General features: G+C 42.0%; 1 protein-coding gene across 3 annotated transcripts in view; it reads left to right on the plus strand.

Annotated features, from left to right (window-relative positions):
• The window catches only part of sema5a (sema domain, seven thrombospondin repeats (type 1 and type 1-like), transmembrane domain (TM) and short cytoplasmic domain, (semaphorin) 5A), a 127,373-nt gene that overhangs the window by 56,031 nt on the left and 55,082 nt on the right, over positions 1–16,260 (plus strand). For all 3 annotated transcript variants that reach the window (XR_002278352.3, XR_002278353.3, XM_020645593.3), the window contains exons 5-9: positions 2,413–2,475; positions 6,133–6,231; positions 11,246–11,459; positions 12,877–13,162; positions 15,789–15,924. Coding sequence is in view for 1 of the 3 variants with exons in the window: in XM_020645593.3 (XP_020501249.1) it covers positions 2,413–2,475; positions 6,133–6,231; positions 11,246–11,459; positions 12,877–13,162; positions 15,789–15,924 (798 nt within the window). In the remaining 2 variants the exon portion in view is untranslated. The remainder of the gene's footprint in view (positions 1–2,412; positions 2,476–6,132; positions 6,232–11,245; positions 11,460–12,876; positions 13,163–15,788; positions 15,925–16,260) is intronic.

Below are 16,260 nucleotides of genomic sequence, written 5' to 3' on the forward strand. Positions count from 1 at the left end.
CGAGTCAGCTGGGGCGATGCTTGTGCTGATGTGTGTGGTTTGTCTCTGTGGTGGCTGCAAGGCCCCCAGAATAGCCTGCTACAGCCTGGAATGTGAACTGACACACATATGCACACATACACACACAAAGATGCACACAAACAGACACAGTAGAAAGAGAGAAGCCAGCTCACATTAATACCCCTCATCTTATCCTCCCTGAATAGTACCACACACCCCTCTCTCTCCCCCCCCCTCTCTCTCTCTCTCTCTCTCTCAGCTCCTTTCTGTTACTGCTTATGTGTGCATTTATGTGCATGTGTGTGCACATATATGGATTCTACACCTCCCAAAGACCAGCAAGGTGGAAAGCAAACGCCGTGTCATGAAACACACCAAGAAAACTCCCAAATTCTTCTCAAAACAGAACAGAAAGAAGTTCTCTCAAGTGCTGAGGGGGGGGTTCAGCTTTCATTCCCCCCTCTTGTCCTGGCATTAAACATTCCTGATACCAAGGTGAAATCTAATATTCTCTTTCAGCTTTGGATATTTATACTATATTCCCACAGAGAGAGAAGTCCCGGGCCTCTGGATAATAGCCAGATTATTACCACAAGAAAGCTGTGTCTGTGGCAAAAGAAGGAGTTGAATACTTTTGGAGACATCTTTTCATGTCTAGGTGTTAAGGATATTAATTCACCACCCAGTTTCTCTGTGAGGCATTCCTCTCTCTGCTATTCACCCAGAGCTGATGGCAGTGACGTCTTATTCGCTTTGCCCCTTTCACACATGCACTTCACTGTTGAAAATGTCTGAAATTGTAAGCGCAAAAGGACATTTTTTTTCACCCCAACTTTACTCGGAATTTTTCCCTCCAGCCTCCTCGTTAAATTCTGCGAGAAGTCAGGGTGAGCTGATGTGCAAACGCAGCAGCTAATTCTTCAGGAAAAATCACTGCGAGCGAGAGGGAGGAGAGGATGATGTTAATATCATGGGATGGTGCGAAACCTCTACAATGTTATGCATTTATTGAAGCTGCTTCATCCGCTTTTCTGCTCGCCAGTGTGTCCAATTACAAGTATTATTCATGTCATATCATAACTCTTTGTCCACCATCTTTAATATTTTGCAAACATTGCTCTGTGACTTCCACATTATTTTTTACTTCAGGCCCAAGCAGAAACCTCTGGTATTGAAAAATGAAGCCAATGGTAAAGTGCAAAAAAAACTGCAGTTCATCAAGCGTCCACTTGAGGCTGGCTTTAAAAGCCATTCTTGCACACATTTGCTTAATAACAGGCGTGGTTTAGTTGACTGATAGGTGGGCTAATTCACCTCTTTGCCTATTACCAGGTTAACATAAAGTTAGATTGGGTCAGGATTTACAATATGGTAACAATTATAGTTTGGTTTCAAAAAAGCCTCTTCAGAAACCCCTGGGTGTTGTCACAGAGACTACATTGTTTTATAGAGTCAATGGTCACTCCTGAGATGAACCCCCTCCATCTGAGGGATAAAATCCCTCGCTCTACTAGTGGTCAACGGGCATTGGAGACTATTTTTGTATCTCAGTGTTCAGGCTTTCTCTTTCACAAAGAACTGATGGCAGTGACGACTAATTATTCATGTCTTAAAAGGGAGCGTCCCAGGGCCAACACTCATTTCATGAATAGCCAACTTTTATCAATAAGAAATTCCCCCAGAGGTCAGAAAAATAAACTGTAGAAATTGGATGCCGGTGTCTTCACCCTCAGAGGAGACGAGTCAAGGTTTTGTCTCCGCTCTATCCTGAAAAAGGAAAAGGCATCCCTGTGTTTCTTCCACACATGTAAATCATGTTGACATCCTACCCCATGGACTCGTGTGTTGTGTCTTGAGATCCGTCCTTCTCCCTCACACATAAATCAAATTGGCATTTGGCTTGGTGAGCGTTTACCTCTCGATTTCTCAGGGCGTCCTCCTGGTTCGCACCTTAATTGGATTCCGTGTCTGTATTTAACACAGCATGTAAAAATGTGCTCGCTGTAAGTGTATATGTGTGAGCGGGCATATAAGGGATGGAGATTGCAGTGGAGATGTAGTGTCAGATTTGCTTCTTTTTTTAATCCCATCCTCCCACTCAAGTCAAAGAATATTCAGCGCCCAGAAAATCTAGGCTTCCAACTCATGGCAGGCTGGTTTTCCATTACATTTGCGTCTCTATTTTCTTGTCTTCTGTGGCGTTTTTATTGCCAAGCTATCTCAGACATCAAGTCACCAGGCATCAGATTGACTTTAAAGGTGGGATTTTTGCCACAGTTGAGAGCCAGGCATTGTTTTGTTTGGGCTCCCGAGTGCTTTTACAAAGTGGCTCATGGTGACAATGCTTCTGATGTTTGCTTCTTCTTGATGCTTTATTGGAAGCCTGACGCTGCTTTTTCTCTCTCCCCTCAGGAGGCTGAGTGGCACTGCGACGAGTTCACCAAGGGAGCCTGCTTCAGCCGCGGAAAATCTGAGGTAAGTTTAAGTGATGCCTTAGCATTTGTCACTCTGTTATATTGCTTTATCAAACACTCATCACTGTCTAGAGAAAAACAAGTGCCAGTGTAGGTTTTGTCCACAAAACATCCTGTTTGGAAAGTTTTACTTCATGAGTAAGTGAGTAAACAAGTTTCAGGTTACATAATTTACATATTAAGCAATACTACAAGTCTGTTGGGCAGTTTGTGTGTGTTACTCTGCAGCTTACTGAATCTATAAGTTTTAAACAAGTTTGAAGAGTCGACGACTTAAAGAGTTTTTCCAGCTATTAAGGGATGTGTGTGTGTCTGTGTGTGTGTGTGTGTGTGTGTGTCTGTGTGTGTGTGTGTGAGTGTGTGTGTGTGTGTGTGTGTGTGTGTGTGTGTGTGTGTCTGTGTGTCTGTGTGTGTGTGTGTGTGTGTGTGTGTGTGTGTGTGTGTGTGTGTGTCTGTGTGTGTCTGTGTGTGTGTGTGTGTGTGTGTGTGTGTGTGTGCGTGTCTGTGTGTGTGTATGTGTGTGTGTGTGTGTGTGTGTGTGTCTGTGTGTGTGTGTGTGTGTGTGTGTCTGTGTGTGTGTGTGTGTGTGTGTGTGTGTGTGTGTGTGTGTGTGTCTGTGTGTGTGTGTCTGTGTGTGTGTGTGTCTGTGTGTGTGTGTGTGTGTGTGTGTGTGTGTGTGTGTGTGTGTGTGTGTGTAGGGGGGTTGGGTAAAGACAAGAGACCAGAAACCAAAGTAGCAACAAAAAGTAGCCAACTCGTAAACACAGAACAATTCCATTATGTCTAATGATGTTTATCAGAATATCTGGATTCTGAAAATTAATTTCATTTGTCAGATATGTTAACAACTTCTAATTCGCAAAATGTAGACTTTGTATGATGTTTAATACCATTCCTTTCTTCTTTTAGCAGACATGATATTGATGTATGCTAATTCGCAAAAAACCACAAAGTAGGGTCTCTAGGTTGTCATTGTTTTGGTGAATATTTTGGCATATTGAGAAATTTCAAGGAAGCCAGAGGATTGACCAACCCCAAAAGTCGACACTGTCATTACTCAAGCAGTACCACTAATGTGGCAAAAAGGTTTAGAGCCAAACCCTAGATACATTTCATGAAATCATAACAACGGTTTTTCTCAGACCAAAATCTCTTCACCGCCCTCGTGTCGACTAATGAACTGAGTTCCCGTGTAAGCGCGCCCTTGAAACAACTAGAACTAAAAGCAAACCTTTCCCACTTTTCTAAATTGCTACACTGCAGCTTTCAAAACAGGTGATATTGGTTAAGGCTTCTTTTTATGGGTTTCATTTTGTTGTTGTTGTTTCTTTACAAAAATAGCACATTAACAACGGCTGGTTACCAGGGGAGCAGAAGACTTTTCCATCAGAGCTACAGAGCTGCATTAAGGGTTAAAGAAACACTCAAACCTCACCAGAAATAAATCACAGATCTCATAGGGAGAACACATCACAATCAAACATCCCTCGAAAAATAAAAAATGTCAAGTTATGATGAAACATATTGTAGGCTGAAAGCAACACAATGCTCTGTTCCTAGCATTGGGAATTCCTGCTTTGTATATGAGATTATCCTGAAAAAGGATCTAAATCAACTTGTGAAATAAAAAGCTTCCCCAACCACAGCTTAAATAATATTTACAGGCGTTGTTTGAAGAGAGTTCCTTTTGTTTTTCTAGTTTCTTTTTGCGCATATTGTATATTTCTGTGTGGTTAGCCTACAGCTGGTTTAGAGCTGAACTTGACTTGTATGTGAGCTGCCCGGCCCTGAACCCTGTGTGTGTGTGTGTGTGTGTGTGTGTGTGTGTGTGTGTGTGTGTGTGTGTGCGCACCGCTGTGTATTTATCCTCCTGTGAAAGGTGGTTAGGGGCCCATAATAGGCATGCACGGGCGGGCCAGCACAAGAAAGCTGCTCTGAATTACAGACCAAAGCTACTTCAGTCCTTGAGAGCCTCTGCTATATGAGACAGTTGAATTGTTTTTCTCACTGTTCCCCTCTGAGGATCAGCTCCTGTGATGTACACTAAGAATAGCATTAGAAGACTTCATTCTCCCGCAGTTGACAGGGCTTTCGATGGTTTATTACCTAGCTCAGCATGCAGCTATATACCATCGCTTAAGCTATTACGAGGATACCGTGCCCGTGCCTTGAGTGAGTTTACAAGTGATTGTAATTTTTTTTTCCCGCCTTAATGCACACGTCCGTTCTTCTCTTGTCTGTTTGATTTATTCTAACCAGAGGAAGAATGGAGAGTTGAATTGACTTGACAGGACTTGATTGCTGCCTGTTTTGTTTTATAATGTGAGAGAGAGCCAAGCGTAACGGCTTCTGTATTACAGTATGGACGTGGAACATTTGTCAGGAAGTTTTCATAAACAAGTCCAGACTGTGAGGCTGTGCAAATATTAAATATGCCGTTATTTACCAAGGAAACGAGCTCAGGAGAAGAATTGAATTATGCAGACAAAACCTCACAAAACCAACCACCAGCTTGTGCACGCACATACACAAGCGCATAGTACGCAATGAGCTGTACAAACTGCATAGATATATGAGCGTTCATAACAAGTGTCACTACACACACACACTCACGCTCAGGCTGTGCTTAGCACCAGGAAACGAGTTGTTTTACGAGTCAACCTCCGTCTTGATAGGGGGAAATAAAAGGCCTTCCCCTCTTTCCTCCCTCCGTCTCTTCTACAGAGCGCCCCACTCCTAAATCAGACCCCTGAGAGGGGGAGGATGAGGAGGGGGGGAGGGGGGTCGCCCTGGGCTCCCTCGAGTGGCTCAGGCAATAGCAGATTTACAAGGTTTTAAAAATCTACGAGGGGCCCTCACCAGCCCAGCCGTGGCCCCTTTCACATGAAGGGGACCCTTTGAGTTTATTACCTTGTCCTGGCACAAAAACAAATGCCGCTCTCTGACATGAACGCCGACTGCTGTTGTTATATTTGCTCGAAGTTCTGTTGATGGAAGTCCCAACAAAAAAGCCTGACGGCAATGTTGAGAGTTCACAATGTTCAGCAGCAATCAATCACTCAATCAGTCACTCACTCCTTCTGTCTCTCTGCATTTGCCGTGTGCTTTTTAACCAGTGCTGAGTGGTTTGCTCGAAAAAAACCCACGGCCAAAACCTCAGAGGAGGCATGAGCCAAGAAAAGAGTGATGAGCGTGTACTTCAGCATAATTTAGAGAAAAGTGGTTTGAATTGATTAATGTAGAAAGCAGGCTAAAAGGGAACATGCTTGACTGAAGCATATGAGAGGCTACACTTTCATTTCCACTTTTTGACAAGCCAACAAAGCCGAGGCAATTTTCTAAACTAATCCTGAGAGGTTCTGTCCCATGCCCGCTGCATTTATCTGTTCTCCACCTCATTCAGATCCCCCTCCAAATCTGGCCCCTGCTGAATTAAGATGTGACATGGCTAAGCCGTGTGGGCATTAGCCTTGATTTAACTCTGTCAAGCTTGGCCACGTTTGAGAGTAGCCCTCCCGCGGCTGCAGGTGTTTGTCTTGTTTATTGGCACAAAGTGTAATTTTGTCCCTCTGCCTAATGCTGCGGCTTGTCAATGGATAGATAAGGACGCCGCTGCATGCCCACCGCTAACTGTGATTCGCTTGTGTTTTCTCCACAGGAGGAGTGCCAGAACTACATCAGGGTGCTGCTGGTGAATGGGAACAGGCTGTTTACCTGTGGAACCAACGCCTTCACTCCCATCTGCACCAACCGAACGGTAAAAACAACAGTTTCATTTTTGAGCCTCCTTTTCCTACAGATCTACTTTTGTCTAACTAGACTTCTTTATCTTCTTACCACGTAAATCCCAAGTATGTCAGTTGGTCTTTTTTTCATTCTAACATTTGAGAGACATTTTAATATCCAGTAAAAAATAATGGTCCGGCTTGCACTGTTGCTGGAAACATAAGCTGCTAACATTCTCGCCGCTGCCCTTGCAAGCCAGGTTATTGTTAAAAACGTATATTTTTACAAACAGTACTGGCTTTGGGTTGTATGTTGTTTGTTCCCTTTTTCATTGGAAATAACTTTTTTTTTTAGTTTGAAAATTCACCATGCAGGAGACACACATGTTGAAGTAGAACTAACTTTTCACAGAAGATTCAACATATTTTCCCTCATTCTAACGATTAGGTGACACATGAACAGTAGATTTCTGACTTTTCAACACATTCAGGTTTGGACGTTCTAGCTAGCTATCTTTGTATTGTAGCTTAACATTAGCTAACTTAATCTAATGTACAGTAAGCTAACCATGAATAGGTGTTTCTGTGGAGAACAAGTGTAACTGACTGAAATGACCTTTTCTTGTGGTGCAAGCGTTTTACTATATTTACCTTCATACCATAAAGGTCACTTGTCCCCACAATTGTTGCTGTTAAACAAACGTTACCAGAGGCTATAGACTTTGCCACAGCAACCATGGGTTATATCTGGCCTCGGCCCTTTGCTGCATGTCATCCCTAACCCACTCTCTCCCCTCTCAGCATTTCCCGTCGCTCTTCAGCTGTCCTATCTGATAAAGGCAAAAATGGCCCAAAAGAATATCTTAAAAAAATAAATAATAATGAAGGATTTTCCCTGGCTAAAAAAATATAAAATTATATAATTTCCAATGATGTGTTGTGTTTCTAAATTAATGAATTTAGTACCGCAACACAAGCTAAAACAGCGATCAAAAATGCTAATGTCTCTCCGACGCCTGTGGCATGAAGGAGTCCCTCAACAAGTCCCCCCCCCTCCATGTTTTATTGCTGTATTAAAGTCAACAGCAGCCGTAGGGGTTTTTTTTTTTCCCCCCGCTTTATGAATGTCACATTTATTAGAATGGACACCCTATTACCCAAAGAACACAACTTAATACATCATTGACAATGATATTTCAGCCTGATTAAGCCTGATTGAAATGCAAATATCAAAGATTGAAGTGTTAACTTAATCAACAAAGTGAGGAGGAGAGGCGAAGGTTGATCAGCACATTTAACGGAGGTGTGATTGAGTCAGGATCTTGATATCGCAGGAAGTACAGTACGATCTATTGTTGCAAGCTCCCGTCTCTTCTGTTGTGCACTCGGGGATGTAGACTAATTATAAGATGAATCTTGTTATTGGAGGGTTATTGGAGAAGTCGTGTTCCCTCAAACTTGTTAAACGTGGTAATCAAAATGTTGCCTTAAGCTCATTACTTGCGGTAATTATGACATTCGCCCACAGGTAAACACATCCTGGTCTCGTTTGTGCTGCTTTGAGCTCCTTCATGAGTCAATGCAGTTATTTAGCTTCTGTTCTTTGTCTCAGTCCTCTCTCATATTTCTATTTATTTTTTATTTTTTTTACAGCTTTAATCCCGTGATTTAAATGGATGTTTAGTCAGACTTGTTTAAAGTTTCTTTTGTGACTCAGCACAAGCAGTGAGGGTGTCAAAAGTTTTTTTTTTTTCTGCACTCACCATCAGTTTGGAACTCGCTGCCAGCCTGTCATTTCACTACAAAAGCATTTAGTGCTAATAAACATGTTTCATTCTCGTGAACTAAAGTGTCAGATAAGAAACTTTTTTTTTTTTTATCCACATATTGCAGCTGACAAGTGCTCTGTGAAGTAGAGCAAAGACCAACACTTAAAATGTCAGCGCCTTGTGCTTACCTTAGAAACTTATCAAATATCCACACGCCTTCTTTTGTGGGATTTCAGAGGAGCAGGCGGCACAAGTTTACTATTACGCTGACATTTATTTTTTGTCCAAAAGCACTGCACCCAAAGGTCACAGGCTCATAATGACTGTTTACTGCTGTGAAAATACATATAGTGGAAATGTCATGACATTATTATAGCAGTATTTTATCAGACGCTGTCATGTTTACCCACTGAACGTCCATTAATGTGAAACACTGGTTGGGCGGAGCAACAACAGAAGCATCCCGCTCTGACAGATTAACTATCAGCTGTGATGAATGAACAGAGAAGAGGCAGCATACTCTATTAGTTTAATAAGTGCTCTGAGGTTTTAGATTCACATGGCTGTTAATTTCTCTGACTTTTAGGCACGCTGCCACTGACGATGATAACGGAATAAAAGTCGTTAACTAAGAAATTAAGCCGCTGCATTTCTTTACATTAAGGCACAAAAAGGGAACATATCGATCCTTAAATAATCTCATACTCTGAAGAAGATACTGTATCAATGGTCTTTTCTTTCATGAAAAAGTTCATTTGAGTTTGTGGATTCTGTTCTTTAAAGTCAATGTCATATTTATTGTCGATGTTTGCCATACATGCAGTACTGGAGATACAGAAAAATAATTTCTCTCCAAACCAAACTCTCAAAGTTTTAAGAATAGACTTAAAACTTTCCTTTTTGATAAATCTTATAGTTAGTGCTGGTATAGACCAGCTCTTAGTTATGCTGCTATAGGCTTAGACTACCGGGGGAACTGGCACCTTGAGCTAAATGTGTTTGTTTTTTTCACCCCCTGGAGTCTCTATGGAAACATCAGTGTTACAGCAAAATTACAGGATAGTTATGTAGGTTTGTAGTGGAGGATTCTTTTCTTCCCAACTCGAACAAACCAAAGTTAGTATTTTTTTGTTTTAGTTGTCGGCCTTAAAACTTAACTGAATCTGAATTATGTGCTGGCCAGCTTCATAGTTACTCCGCGGTCATTATTGGAATTCTCATTGAACTCCAGTCAACTCTAGTTAAAAATAATTATGAAACTTTCTTTTTACTCACAGAACTTTGAAAGTAGTTGTTGAAGAGGTAAGTAAGGAAGCTGTCGCTCTACTGTAACAAGGCATGTAGTGTTTAAATGGTGATGATAAAGCTGACGGCAGTGATGATTGCACTTCGTTTGAGAAGTATGCTCGGCACCGAGTCGTTATGTACAACAACAGAATTTATTGTGACAACTCATCGGTTCGGTTCACATGTTCACGATAGCTGTTAGGATGCGTCATTGGCCAGCCGGTCACAATGACTCATCAATGAAAATCCTGTCTACCGCCACGTCTCAAGTCGTGCTTATAAATGAAGCTGATGGCTGGATTTCCTGTCATAGTGGGTTGTTAAAAAAAAAAAAAAAATCCCTCAATAGCCACTGTAGTGTCTCAGTAGCAACCATACATAGCACCCAACTGGCTCTCACAGCGGTCTGTGTGAGCTGTCTCTTTCAGAAAGCGTCTCTATCAGAGGCATTCAAAGTCACTTCGGTGTCCTCCCCGCACAGCTGCTGGGTGCACTATAGAGATGACTTTCACTTCCCTTCTTCAAAATGCAACGGAGGCTCTGCAGTCCACCCATGTATCAGCTCGCCTCTTCTTATTCTAAATGACCCAATTGACCCCCAAAAAAACGGCTATTCCGGCACACGGAACCAGACCCATCAATACCGGGCTTTCATCTTGGCTCTGCAGGGCTGAGACAGGGAAGCTCTGTTGTGTTGTGGTTCTGATGGAGCAGAGGCGGCAGAATCAACAGAATCCTTGATCTAAATCGGCAGGAAATTATACAAAGAAGTCGCCGGTTTTCATGACACATGGCCTGAATGGAGTCTGGCCTCCTCCTCTGTGGAAGAGCCGCATTAAGATGATTCAGAACGTGCAACAAAAGATCCACAAAGAGATCCTCCGCATGAGCAGAGGGGAGCCGCAAATGTGGTAACCTTGCTTAGTATAAAAGTAATTACAAATTGAATGATTTAAATGATACTCCGAGCAATTCAAAACCCGGAGATTAGTGCAATCTTTTAACTTCTCGTCATGCACGTGCCCTCAGAATTCAGATGAACTTGGACGGAAGCACAAACCATGAGCTAATCCTCGGATACTGTGTTTATTTTTGCACCATAAAATATAATTACATCCTGGATATAAAAAATGCATTGCTCCGCTTTAGTATTCAGGGCTGAGTCACTGAGCTGTGCCTTGTATATTTCTTCTTAACCAGGACCCGGTGCAGTGTGTCAGGGCTAAGCCAGGGTCATGCTGTAAAAGTATTTTGGAAATGCAGGGAGTCGGATTTGGCCTCACATTCAAAGACAGAATACGGAGGACTACTGGATCTCACATGAAGCCTCTTTTAGGCTCAGAGAGGCTTCTCAAAGATGTGGTATAATAATGTTATAACCAGACAAGCAGATGTTTTTTTTTTCTTTACAAACCAATGACACACTGCAGCCAGAGGGTTATTTTATTGAAGAAGTCTGGTTCGGGCCTTTTTCACTTTCTTAGCAGATGGTTTCTTAACATTGGACTTAAAGCAGCTGCTCCATTTGTGTGTTATACGCTGCTAATGATTCTAAATGTGTTCTCTGATTATGTTTTTTTCTGCTCCTGAAGGTTTGTGCTCACATATATCTTTGTGTGTGTTTGGCAGTGGATGTAAACCAAACAAAACATAATGAGATGGGGGCTTTTTATTTTCCTGCTTGCATTATTTGCATATTGGCAGCAACAAACAAAGCAGAACCAGACTTCTGCGGTTTGCATTTTAATGTTGCCCTCTGATGCCCTCTCTTATATTTTTCTGCAGGTTTGACAAAGAGCCGTTTTTTTTTCTTTTTTTTTTTTTCCGAAATAACACGAGAACGCATCTGAAGGTCACTTGTCTCAGAAGATTATTCCAAGCAATCAAGCTCATTTTCTCTTTCTAGAGTCGAGGTTACATCCGTTCAGTGCCTAATTATCCGTTACAATTGTCTCCCTTTCTTTTCTTTTTTTTTTTTTTATAAATGAAGCTGACAAACTTGACAGAAATCCACGATCAGATCAGCGGGATGGCGAGGTGTCCCTACAACCCGCTCCACAACTCCACCGCCCTCATCACTTCCAGTGGGGAGCTGTACGCTGCCACGGCCATGGACTTCTCTGGGCGAGACCCCGCCATCTATCGCAGCCTCGGAGGCCTGCCGCCACTGCGCACCGCACAGTACAACTCCAAGTGGCTGAACGGTAAGAGGCTACAGAAAGTTTGGTTGAAAAACATGTTACTGAGCTTTTTTTTTTTTTTTTTTTTTGAAAGATTTATTTTTGGGCTTTTTTTTTCCTTTAATGGAGAGCTAGGACAGTGGACAGAGTCAGAAATCAGGGAGAGACAGAGAGGGGAATGACATGCGGGAAAGGAGCCACAGGCTGGACTCGAACCTGGGCCGCCTGCCTGGAAGACTACAGCCTCTATACATGGGGCGCGCGCACTAACCACTGCGTCACCATCGCCCCATTACTGAGCTTTTTAATTAACTTTTTTTTTTCCAACTCTGTCCCTCGTCTTCTGTCATGGCTATGGAACATCAGCGCTGCAGGGATTTCGTGTTTTGCTCAAATAAACTTAAACACGACCGCTGCTTATCAAACATTGGAGATAAAATGTGTTTCTCATGCTTGAGAGATTGTTTACCATGTGAAGTCTAAGCCACAGAAAGTCCTCATAATTGTGCTGTCGCCTTTTTATCAGTAAAATCAATTGTTTCTAAAGTTACTTGGCAACTAGAAAACCTCTATATTTACCTCACCTTTCTTTAAAGAAGCACACTATTGTGAATTCTTCAGAAATCAATGTCGGTTTCTTTTACCTGAAAACTCAGACCCACTCCACCCAAGGAAAAATCTCTGCTGAGTGCCGATTGGAGCGCTTCAGAGAGCTTAAGGAGTCCAGCCTGCAGAGAAGACGCTAAATCAGTGTCTTGTCAGTAAGTGTCTTTGATCTGATTCACGTTTAAGATAAATTGAAAAAATAAATTAGAAGCCGCCACATACGTCGCTTTGCAACCTTCTGAGAAAAGGTTTGATAACTAATTTTATGGCAAATTGATTTTTTTTTTTCCCCCCTCCGCGCTGCCCTCCTAAGGTGCAGAGGAGAAGAGGTCTGAAACGAGGGAGGGAGGGGAAACACTTTCATTTAAAGGTGAATTAAATCACTGTCAGCCAGAATAAAGTGTGCAGTTTGGATTCAATAATGTCATACATAAAGATGAACACCTTAGCTGTGACAGTGGCACTGAGGTCGCATGTTTCTGATAGGGTGAGAGCTATTACGCTTTACCTGTTTTGGTCATTTCTCATCCTAACCTTTAGGTTCTCCAGAGTGAAAAATGAGTTTTCTTATTACAGCACAAAGCCATTAATAACACAGCCTGTAGTTATTAATCCTGATCACCTGCTGTTGTGTGGGCCTCATGCTCACACACTCTGAGAGTCAATCAGTCATCACACATAACCCATTCTCTCTCCCACTCGCTCTCACTCCCACAGTGTTAAATATGTGCTTTGGACACTTCATCTTTCTCAGGTCTCTCTGTATTTATTTCTCCGTTTATCCTCTTTCCTGCTCACTTTTAGTTTTTTTTTTGTCCTTCCCCTCGTTTTGCAGAACCCAACTTCGTCTCCTCTTACGACATCGGCAACTTCACCTACTTCTTCTTCCGGGAAAACGCGGTGGAGCACGACTGTGGCCGCACGGTCTTTTCCCGCGCGGGTCGTGTCTGTAAGAATGACATCGGTGGTCGCTTCCTCCTTGAAGACACGTGGACCACCTTCATGAAGGCGAGGCTGAACTGCTCCCGACCAGGAGAGATCCCCTTCAACTACAACGAGCTGCAGGGAACGTTTTACCTGCCTGAGCTGGAGCTTCTCTACGGCATTTTCACGACTAATGTGTGAGTAACTTTAGATTTTACCAAAGGCAAAAATAGGCCGCCTCACATCTGGAATTCAGAGAAAAGCAGATCGCTTATTAAGACAGCGGCCATTGATTTTGCCATGAAAACGGACAAATGGATCCAAGATGATTTATGCTTTCTGTAGGCAGCTAGCAAATTGAAATACTGTAAGCTCCATGAATTGATGACAAGCGGGGTTCCAACCTATGTCCCAAGGGTGCTGTGTTCACATGATTACCATGTCTATTGTCTATAGTCTATTGATTTGAACCCGTTTACCCAGGCAAAAGCCTTGTAAGTCGTTAGTTGGTCCTAGTCCTTAGCTTAATACTCAGATATTATCAAATAATAATTTATTAAAACTAGCCTACCATTATTTATACTGATATGCTGTTGGTGGGGCAGGAGCCAATCCCAGCTGTCATTGGAGGAGGTACGCCATGGACAGGTCACCAGACAGCCATGTATACTCACATTTTACACCTACGGAGAATTTGGAGTCACCAATTGAGCTCACATGCATGTGGGAGGAAGAGTGAGTTCCTAAAGAGAACATGAGGGGAAAACATGCAAACTCCACAAAGCAGGGGTCCCTGAGGTAAAAGTAATCACTGCACCCCAATGAATACAGCCTTTTATTATATATCAAAATGTGTACGTTTAATTATCTCAAACTCACTGTTTACAATTGAAAGACTAGAAAACCAGCCTCTACTTATCAACTTATCTAACGCAAACAAATGGCTAAAAGGTTCAAAAGCCCTGCAGGCCTTAGTGACACTGTGGAGAATGCTTATTGATGTTATCGCATTATCCATGTGACAATAGTGTTAATTGGTAATTTGGAAGATTGGTGATTATTGGTACACGGTCTGAAAAGTTAAAGCAGATCAGGAGACAAAGGGCTCAAAGATACTCTCCCTTACAAACGTGTTCTCCAGCAGACATTCCCAAGTGAAGACTTTACCACAAACTTAGTAGAAATATCTCTTTAATATACACTTGATGGCCACACAGATTTCTGACTTTTTCACAATAAAGTGTTCCACACAGAAGAAAAGAAAGACGCAGTTTAGATGTTGTATTGCAGCGTAGAGTAAGTTAGTCTGAGCCACTCAGGCTACACAAGCAGGGCAGGAGATAAAAAACTGTTGCATTCATCTCTGTTATAAACAGAAATTGTGTTTATTGTTGGAAACACATTCCAATTTTGCAATTAAAATATTATTTGTTGACAACTTGTTTTCCTTTCCTGCCATAAGTGATTTGTTTGTGATGTCTGTCACATATTTGTCTGATGTCTATGTTTCTCCTTTATGTATTGCAATTTGCATACATCATTGAGTCCATGCTAATCAAGCAGTTTGATTCAAATTGATGGATTTTTTTTTCTTAAGTTTTTTCCACAATCATCCCATTTCCATCAGCATATTTGATAGTCTGCAAAAAAAAATAAAAAAATTGTCAGTGTGAAGAATGAGAGCGAGCTCACGTTGATTTGAGTCACACCAGCACTTATCATCAGATTTTTCTTTTATCCTTTGTTGATTTTAATGCACCCGCAGGATAGCTTCATGTATAATTCACAGTGTTTTTGGCATCACACTGTCATTTGTGTAAACAAACGCACTTTGACTGCCTCTGAATAAACTTGGCATGTGACCTCTGTATCGTGCACACTGAGTTTATAAAACTAAGCAAAATATATGACAATGCTGTTTACCAAGCAGATAAATCTTTATCTGAATATTCTCCTCCCATAACACTCAAAGCTGCTGCAAACAGGATCACTTATTCCAGAGCCATCTCACATTTAAATACCATAAAAGAGGCTTATCACCGAGTATTAAAAGTTTACACTGTATTGTGCACATGGGGGATGTAAGAGATGGGATGCATCCACGGATGAAGACTATCATTTTCTCTTTTCACAAACACACTTTCCTCTTTTTTTGTCTTTTTTGTCTCCTGCTAACAAACACACACGAATAGCACGCAAAAACGCACAAACCATTATTAAAAGCTGAGTAATCTATTCTTTATGGTCAATGCCTTCACATTGCTGAAAACGAAGTCTTTTGAAGGGTATTGGAAACATTTCCCCCTGCGGGCACAGAGTTTAATGAACAGCCGCATTGGATTATAATTCACATCGCACAAGTCTCACAGTTTGAGTTGAGAGCTAATACTCTCGTTCTTTACTTTCTCTCTTTGGAGGGAAGAGGCCGGTACTTGTTGAAAGTGACAGCTTCAAAAGTCAAAGCTGTATTTCAGACCTGAGATCTGTACAGTTAATCAGACGAGCCCAACAGCTTAATTGTGTCCTGTTGCTGGATTTATAATCCAATAATGACGATCACTTACCACATATTCTGCGCCGGCCTGTCCAGAGTTTGATTTGTATGGTTGGCTGAGAGGGCAACTCAGACATAGTGAGGTCTTCTTTACAAATACCAATACAATATGACCAGAGTTTTTTTCTGCTGCTGTGGTGGCCTTTTCTGACGTTTTCTCAAATGTTCTTCTTTCTCTCTCTCCCTCTCTCATCCATCAACCCCTCCATCCTGTGATCCCCCCTTTTTTTTGTGTCTCTCTTCCTTCATTTTATCTTCTTGACATTCAGAAACAGCATCGCTGCGTCTGCGGTGTGTGCCTTCAATCTCAGCGCCATATCACAGGTTTTCAACGGGCCCTTCAAGTACCAGGAGAACTCGCGGTCAGCGTGGCTGCCCTACCCCAATCCCAACACGGACTTCCAGGTAGGAAAAAAGATACAGAAAAAGCCTTTGGTCTGTTTTTTGTTTTTTTTAAATATTGGGACTGTAAAATCATACCACAAACACTGAAATTAGACAAAGAGTCTAAAGTTTTGTGAAAGGTGTGACACAATGCAGCTTTTTTTTGGGCTCAATATGCTCAAATGAAAACGTGGTTAATAGCTTTAATGTTAAGACGCTCGTAGGCTTAGCTTAGCATTTTAACGTGCTAATATTTGCCAATTAGCTTTACTCCACAAACACAGTAACTCAGCCTGTAGGGACATGGCTCAGGAACTGGAGGCCCCTGGTTCAAGTCCGGGTACGGAGCAAATATGG

Source organism: Labrus bergylta, chromosome 20 (genome assembly GCF_963930695.1).
Source record: "Labrus bergylta chromosome 20, fLabBer1.1, whole genome shotgun sequence".
In the NCBI taxonomy this organism is placed as follows: Eukaryota; Metazoa; Chordata; class Actinopteri; order Labriformes; family Labridae; genus Labrus; species Labrus bergylta.